Genomic DNA, 8,284 nt, shown 5'->3' with positions numbered 1-8,284 from the left:
TTCGCGGATGTGGCGGGGTGATTGGAAGGGTTAGCGCGTCACGTGCGGACGTGTTTCACCACTATCCTTTTTGAGTACTAGCTTTGTCAGTGCTACGCGTGTGGAAACAGAAGCATGATTTTCGTCGCGACTCCTACGCGTCTTCATCCCGCGTGGAAGCAGATGATGTCGAGAAAGGGGCGGCAATACACCGCGGGCCAATACTGTTGGAGGAATCTGGTGCTCAATGGGCTCTGCTCACGCGCGTTCTTGGACGTGTTCCGAAATAGGGCTGAGAACCTTGGAAAAGCAAAACAGATAATTGTCGTCCCGCGTTCGCGTAGTTCCTTGCACGACACCGAGATGAACCACGAAAGGCTATCAAAGTGATGAGATGCACGCGTTTTCGTCAGCGATGCTTAGATTGGGCGTGATAGAATGTGACAATTTCTCAGCCTCATCATGCTCGTGCATGCGTGACCGTCTGCCGCATGGATAATACAGGATACGAGGCTGGAGTGGTCGTGTGCACGGGCGGCATGTTCAGTCAAGTGGTATGCACGACATAGGCAAGCGCTCGGCTCGGACCAATCTGATACGTACGCGACTGAAGACGCGCCTCGCACACTACTTTCCTGCCACCATATTGAACGCGTTATTCTTTCTACTATAACACTCTTCCATGGTAGCTCTTCTCTGATCACACCAAGTCCAATTACCAACATTCGTTGTTGTCATCCCATCATGTCCGCCTCATCGCCCTTGCCGTCGTTTTCCTCGCCTGCGTCATCGCGTCTGCCCACCGTCCGACGCGCCAGTTTTAGTGGTCAATTGGCCTTCCTCGTGCACTCGCAGGAAACTGTCGCAAACCACATGCCACCGGATGTCGACAACAAAGCTCTTGCTCGCCAGAAGAGAAGACGCACCAGGTATGCTCTCATTCCATCCAACTTCTGCCTTTCCATCTCGACCGTGTCGACCCATGTTCAACGCGTTGGTTCGTGCGCAACCTACCATCGGGAGCTACTTCGGCCTACCCCGCGGGCACGACTCTCCATCACCCCATCAGCGCTGACCACGACATCTTGCAGCAAGGAAGACGAAGACGTGTTGAAATCGGAATATCTCAAGAACCCGAAGCCAGACAAGGCAGCACGACTAGAGATCGTCCGCAAAGTCGCGCTTGGCGAGAAAGAAGTTCAGGTAAGCGCCAATTTCTCCACGTCACGAGTGTGCGCGCCTTGCTAACATCGCGTCCTAGATTTGGTTTCAAAGTAAGTCAATCCATCTGTTGTGCGCGTCGCTGGTGCTTGCTTTTCAATCGACCCGATTGAATCGCTCCGAAGTGTTGCGCGTGGCTTGGTTGTGCGCATGATTTTCGAAACACGTCCTGATCACGCTCTGCTTTAGATAAACGCCAAAACGACCGCCGTCGCTCACGGCCTCTCGAACCATCTTCCACGGCATCGCTGATGTCTTCTTCTTCCACCATGTCGGACCCGCCCACCGAGGACGAGACGGTAGCCATTGCGCGCAATATCGATAACGCGCCGGGGCCGAAAGACGCAGACGATTGTCCGAGGTCTGACCCACCCGAGCAGCCCGCAACGCCAGAACTCACTTCCGACGAAACCATCCCAGAGCCACGCACCATCGACACTGCCTTTTCTGCCAACGAACCAGAAAACGCGAATGAAGTTGTCGCAGAGCCATCTACCGAAACTCAAAATACCGAAAATGCCTCCGCTGAATTAAGCAACTCGCAGCAGGCTGCACCATCTTCACAGGGCGCCGCGCAACAACGCACATCATGGATCTCCAACCGTCGCAGCGCGTCGTTCGTCCGCTATCTCGACGATTACACGCCCGAAGTCATCACCTTTCCGAACGCCCCTCCGAAGCCTTCAGTATCACCTGACCATGCAACCAAGACCCCTTCCCGGCCACTGAAGCGCAAGCACTCTTTCGTGCGGATAGCGACTAATGAGGACGGCACTGCGCGTATCGTCACCGACCTCGACAAGACGCCATCACCGCCAAAGTCGAAGAAGACTCCATCTTCCTTCTCCCGTGCCGCTGCTGGCCTGCGACGAAGCTACAGTGCAGCTGGCTTGAATGACCGCCTAGCCGCCGCCGCGCGAGGCGAGCCGAGCCCCAAGGTACCGAGAACAACATCGAATATCGGAAGGAGCAGGGATTCGCGCGCATGGGAGTTCTGGTGTGATCCCGAGAGCCGGTCAACAACCAGCCTGACAACGCGTGCAGAACAAGAGGAGAGTGGCAGTGCAGCTGACGCGATTGGCATACTACGCGCGAACCGAAGGATATTAGCACAGAACCAGGCCCGCCAAAACAGCAGCCCGCTGATGGCACGCCACAGCTCACACAAAGTACAAAGCAGTCCACTCAAGAAGGCTCGCGGTTCCATGCAACGCGCGTCCACCATCAACGGCCGCTTCTCCAGCAAGGAATATGCCGACTACAAGAAGGGCGGCGAAAGCACCGATTCGGACGAGTTCCCGCAAACGGAGAGCGACAAGGAGAACTGGGAGCCTAACGCGCCCAAGTCTGTACGAAGAGACCGCCAAGTCGCCGCTACGCCTCCTGCTTCACGAGCAGCTCGCAAGATACTGGGAGAGAACACAGATCTGATGTCGCAGACGTCAAGTCTCGGTGCCATGCTGGCCAAGGACAAGCGGAAAGCTGGCAAGGGTGTTGTCGACCCCGAGCAAGACGATGAGCTGCGACAGTTCATGCATGGTGACGACGCGAGTGGTCGCTCGAGTATAAACTCAGCAGAAGAAGCTGGGTGCGTAGAGGGCCTGCTCAAGCTGAGCCAGGGTCAGTGGAAATGATCTTCCAAGCGCTGCATACATTCTTAACGTATCTGGACGACGGGTTGGCGCAATTTTGGTTCCTGGCTCTTCATCTTCATCGTTGCATTCTAGCGCTACGGCGTTTGTATTTGGTGTGGTTTAGATTAGGGAAGGCCTGCAACATGGCTAGAGGTGTTAGTGTAAGGGTCATCTAGTGTTGCATGTCAACGCTTCAGTACTATCTAGTCAAGCTTCCGAAAGGTTAAGCGACTTGTTTCAATAGAAATCATATCATTCTCCAGCTCTTGTCTCAATGCAGTGATTCTTTCGAAGTCGAATGCTTGTGGTGATGAGTATCTTAAGGTTGAGTTGTGACGAAGATGTGAATTGAGCAGTCTATCGAGTAAGGAAATCTATGGGCAGAAAGCACGGTCTATGACATCGAAAGGAAATAAGGGAAATCCACAAAAGAGGTGGTGATGAAGAAAATGTGGCCGTAGCCATGGGTCAGCAGTCTCCGTGATCCGCCAGCATCCTCCCGTCGTTCACCCCTTGCTTACCTACATCCAATACATGGTTTCCAGCATATGCCTCTGTCTCTCATCTCCTGCAGGATTCTTCGCAACATCATCTCGTTGATCGTCCAACCTTTTCTCGGCGATTGGGTTGAGCCAATTGTACATCCTGTCGGCGACGTCTTTTGCATCAGTCTTCTCTGCCTGAATCTCTGCATCCGTCTTCTTGTGACCTCTGGGGCGTGGTGGCACGTTCGCGTTGGTAGCGTTGCGATTCTGATTGACGGCGGTTTCCACGTTACGGAGCTGATTTCCGGTGGCTGAGCGCGCGGCGTTGTTGGGGACGTAATATCTGCGTAGGTAACAGCGCGCCCGCTCACAAAGGCGGTCTGCATAGTAGGCGGGTGCCGCGTAGGATACACCTAGTGTAGCTCGGACGTAGGTGTAATTCAGTTTGTGCGTCTGTACCTCTTTGTTAGCAATATCCCTACGCTCATCTGTAAGACTTACCAGATCTTCCAGCTGGTCGGTTGACATTCCCATATCGTTCCTAATCACCATATAGTGAGCAGAACGTGCGGTCCCCTTGATGGCGTTGTGTGATTGAAGGTAGAAGTCGGTGTAGTACGGTGACGTTATGGAGCGATCCACGAGGAGTCCGGGTTTGCAGTTGCCGTTTGTCATCTCATCGTTCTTTTGGCGAGGAAAGAAACGGGTACTGTGTCGCTTGGTGACGATGACTGCTGTGATCTTCAACGGCTTGACGTCCACGCCTTTCTGGGCTTCGACCAAATTGTCGAAAGCTTCTTCGATACCTGCGAGCTCCACGTCAACGACGTCATCGTATTGTGAGGTACTGACACCGTCACGATAGTAGAGTACTTTCTCAGGAAACTTCCCATGAAAGTTGTACCAAGCGGTAAAGTGGTCGGCGAGGAAATCTCCCAAGCCATGGATAATCTGAAACGACAGTCAGCTAGCGAAGGTAAGAAGGTTATTGCAGCATAAGACAGACCTCTTCTTTGGGTCGTTGTAGCTTGAGTTTTCCACGAAACCTGCCCCCATTTGCCTCCAATGATCCGACAACAGCAGCAACGGAAGGGCTGCCCGCTAGCGCTCCGCTACCTGGATGTGTGCAGTCGGCACCTAGAATCAAGGTGTTACTGAGATCCTTGTCTAGGCCCGGTGTGGAATGATTGATGCCTGCCATCTTGAGGTTTGCTTTCATGGCTATGTTGGCCATATACTGTGCGATACCGTTGCCCTTCGTGTTGGCCTCGATCATGCAAATCGATTGAAGAACGTAGACTTTGTCGGCCAGGTACTTGAAGTTGGAATAAAGATTTTGGTCCTTTTGGCTCAGTAGCAAGACAAAGATGTCTGGTACTGGCTGTTGTTGATCCTGCCGGCTTTGGAGGTAGACACGAATGGTGTGGGACAGATCATCCTCTGTAGCATTCGACAAATTCAGCGGCTGACCTTCCATTCGGCTGTTCAGCGCCACCCCATATTGTCTCAGTGCTGCGTTGAAATGCGTTTCCACGCGCCTCACTGAGTCACCTCTAGGGTCAACGTTTGGTCCCGCTATAAGCTTCCATGAAACGTTGCCAGCCTTGCGTTGTAGAAACTTAGCGTTTTGGAGGTTCCATCTGCCAGAGCGCTGATCCACGACTTTGTTGGTAGCGTTGCCTTGATACAATATTGCTGGGAAAGGCAGGCGAACGGAGGGTATCTGGATCATGTGAGGGCTCATGCGTATGTGTGGACAGTGGACCTGAATGCTGTTAGGATAGCTTCGCAAACTCTTGAGGGGGCCGGTAACTTACGAGGCCTTCAACTTGAGTGATTGGAATGCGAGAGAGTGCTTCTCGTTCAACGCGTGATCGGATAACAGCAGGCGGCCTGCAGGCGTCATTGTGGAAATCGGTTGCTACTGCGTCAGGTATGATCTTTGCATAAATCTGATCTGGAACGATGCGAAGATCCTCTGGGGCAAACCAAGTAGGTGCTAGATTGGTGCCAACGTTCACCGCAGGCGAGCCAGGATGTCGCAACGTCCGTCCGTATTCTGTCATGTGGTTAGCCCCTAATTATATACGCGATGAGAGCTGTACTTACGTTGGTACTGGTACCTTTCGACAGTAACATTAATGCGATGCGCTGCGATGGCATTTCCTTGCGCGTCTTTGTGTTCCCACGTGAAGGTTTCTTGGTTGCATGCCAGCCCAAAGCCACAGATTGTCTTTAGTCTCGCATGCTGATCGTCGAGGCTGGGTAGGTTGGCCCTGTTATTTGCTGTACAATTGGCGCGGTTTCCACACCTGGGGTGCTTGCATCTATTGTCCTTGCTGTCGCGATGGTAGACGACATAGACCCTGACGTTCTTGAGTGCTCGCTTCGCCTCCTCGATATCTCCGCCGAAAGTTCCGCGGCCATGTTGCAAAACTTCACTGACCATCAAAGGTCTCCAAAACGCGCTGTTGGCTGGACTGATGTTGAGAAGAATGTTACCCATGGTCGCGTGTACCCTGTAGGAATAGCCACGCAAGGATCTAAGAGGCGCAATAGCTCCCTGTCCAGATGTTACCAGATCTCGGAAGGCATTGCGGACATAGAACTTGTGGTTGTTCAGATGCAAAGTAGTATTGTCGTGCACAATGCATTTGGACATGATGGTATTGAGCGCATACTCTTCTGCGCTCGGATCGTAGTTGGACGGATCAGCGTGCGACGTGTTTGCGTAGGACCGTAAGTCGGCAAAATCAATCCGTCTCTTGTACTCTAAGCTGAGCTGCGCAGTAGTGTTTCGATCAACGATGTCCACCAGTCGGTATATGGCTCCAACAGCAGTAGTCGGATGACCGATCATAACGTGAGCGCCCGCATACTGGTGTAGATTCACCCAAGAAATGATGGTGTCGGCGTTGTCAGTTGCAAAGTTCCGACGATTGTTGTTTAGGAAGGGTACGTTTTGGATGGCGGTCTCCATGTAACGTTTCTTCCCAGCCCGTGATTCAGATACTGGTATGCCAAGAATGCGATACTCGGCGAAGACTGCTTTTTCATTGATCCTCATCTGGAAGGAGTTCGTGATCACTTCGCCTCGTTCTGGTTTAGTACGAAGCGATGTTCTAAGAGGATATTTCGAGGCCCCTTTCAGATTGGACAGAGTCTCAGATAGCCCAGGATTCACTGGAACTATCCTTCCACCCCTTGAAGTGGAAGGTGATGGAGCTGAGTTGGGAGTCGAGGTTTCTTGGAAGTTGATCGCAGGGGCGTCTTGAAGACTGGCACGCGGGATGGACTGAATCTTGCTGATTTCTCGCGATGGCCGATTGATGCTGACTGTGCTGGCGACATTTGCTTCATTCGCGCCCTCCAATATGGTGTCTTCGTTGGATGCTTCGGCTCCAGGGGTGCTGCTCTCGCTGTCCGCAGACGTGCTGGATACATGACCGAAAGAAACTATCTTAGCTCCAATACCTTGCGCCTGAGTATCATGACCAGAATGATTCGTATCGGGGTTCTCTATCGTAGCAGCCGGCTTGTTCGGCCAAGGAGCTTCCGCTTTGTTGGGATCTTTGGGGCCACCGGGATAGTCGCCGTAGCGTATCAAGTCTTTGTAGAATTCATTGGCAGCTGGTCTCTTGAGACGGTCGAGCGAAGCCCAGTAGTCGTCCTTCATGGATGGATAGATAATGAAGTTCGCGGTATTGTTCTCGATGTGCCGTTTTTCTTTGGCACTGATCGCATTGTGCTCAGCTTTGGGGTTGTCATAGCCTCTGCCTTTGCCGTTCTTATTACGGACCATGCTGAGATGAGTGGTACTCGATGATGACAGTGATACTCAGCGGAATGGAGACCGTTATTATACTTCAAATGTGAAGATTGCTACTCGCGCAGGCTTGGTACACGCACAGTCATGTCGGGAAAGCAATCTTGGCCGTGTATAGATACTGCCTGTGATATGCTTGCTACAACGCCGCTTGCAGTATCGGACTTTTCGATTGCCGTCTTAGCTGATACTTTGTCGAGAGTCATCAGGCTACAGCATCCTTAGTAGGCAAAGCTGTCTTCTCTGGGCTTGTGTGGACTTGGTGCATCGTGTGTTGCCTTGCCCGCTGTAGTAAATCCCAAGCGTCGGCGATGGCCAATCTGGTAAAGCTTTCCCCTCACAACCGACAACTGAATGTAGTCTACGCAACCGCGAGCAAAGTCCTGATTTCAGACACGTCCAGTGATGGTGTGCTTGTCGAAAAAGGTTTGGTAGCAAGCGCAGAACGCTCGATTTCAACCCCCGCGACAGATCGCACATGAGTGAGGTCGATACTGATACATGCGTATCCAATGATTGGAGAGTCTGAGTATCGTCGCTCCAGACGGGAAGAGCTGGTTGACTAGAGAATAGAGAGCTAGCAGAAGAAGACGCCTACACCTACTCGCAGACTTTTTGACGCAGCAGGTGACTTGCGAAATGACATTGAGCGGCCTTGATAAAAGGAGTATGTGTATGCTCAAGCGGCAAACCTGGAAAGAGCAGAAAGGCGGTGACCTTGTATCCAGGAGCAAAGTCCGATCGTATCGTTCATGGAAGCAGCGCTTCAACGCGCGCTCCGCTATCATAATTACCATGTTGAACTTCTTGAACTTCGTCTCTGGGTTGCATAAGCTTCAAGCATGGCTCCATGTTCTCCCAAGGTAGGTGCGCCATAAGCTCGGTACCCATGTGTCGAGTAGATGCGGCAAGAGGCGGCCGTGAGAACGTTTCGCAGTCTCATATTGTTGCATAGCGTCAATCAGACAAGTCAGCTCATTTGAAGCTAGGCTTTATCATTTGACGAGCGATGTGCGTGGTGTAAAGGGTTACGTAGGAGTCATGGAGCAACTGGGATGGAGATTGTGTGGCAGATGATGACGTCATCGCACTAGCATCTGGCAGAGGCAGGTGGATGAAGGCGCAACACCACCGAGCAG

General features: G+C 52.3%; 2 protein-coding genes across 2 annotated transcripts; one reads left to right on the top strand and one right to left on the bottom strand.

Moving 5' to 3' along the window:
- Window positions 1-723: 723 nt before the first annotated feature.
- J4E83_006843 (uncharacterized protein) lies at window positions 724-2,834 on the top strand (the record flags this gene model as incomplete). The annotated part of the gene is made up of 4 exons (XM_049333753.1): window positions 724-908; window positions 1,071-1,182; window positions 1,241-1,253; window positions 1,390-2,834. 4 exons carry the CDS (start codon window positions 724-726, stop codon window positions 2,832-2,834), a joined length of 1,755 nt encoding a protein of 584 aa, XP_049187009.1.
- Window positions 2,835-3,355: 521 nt separating this feature from the next.
- Window positions 3,356-7,121, bottom strand: J4E83_006842 (uncharacterized protein; the record flags this gene model as incomplete). Its single annotated transcript, XM_049333752.1, has 5 exons — window positions 3,356-3,772; window positions 3,821-4,270; window positions 4,326-5,084; window positions 5,137-5,378; window positions 5,429-7,121. The coding sequence occupies 5 exons, from the start codon at window positions 7,119-7,121 to the stop codon at window positions 3,356-3,358; spliced, it is 3,561 nt and encodes a 1,186-aa protein (XP_049187008.1).
- Between the last annotated feature and the right edge of the window lie 1,163 nt (window positions 7,122-8,284).

The sequence above is a fragment of the Alternaria metachromatica genome (genome assembly GCF_023757995.1).
Source record: "Alternaria metachromatica strain BMP 0045 chromosome Unknown scaffold_16, whole genome shotgun sequence".
NCBI classification, from domain to species: Eukaryota; Fungi; Ascomycota; class Dothideomycetes; order Pleosporales; family Pleosporaceae; genus Alternaria; species Alternaria metachromatica.
Note: the sequence above shows the minus strand (reverse complement) of the source record. Positions and strands in the feature narration are given on the sequence as shown.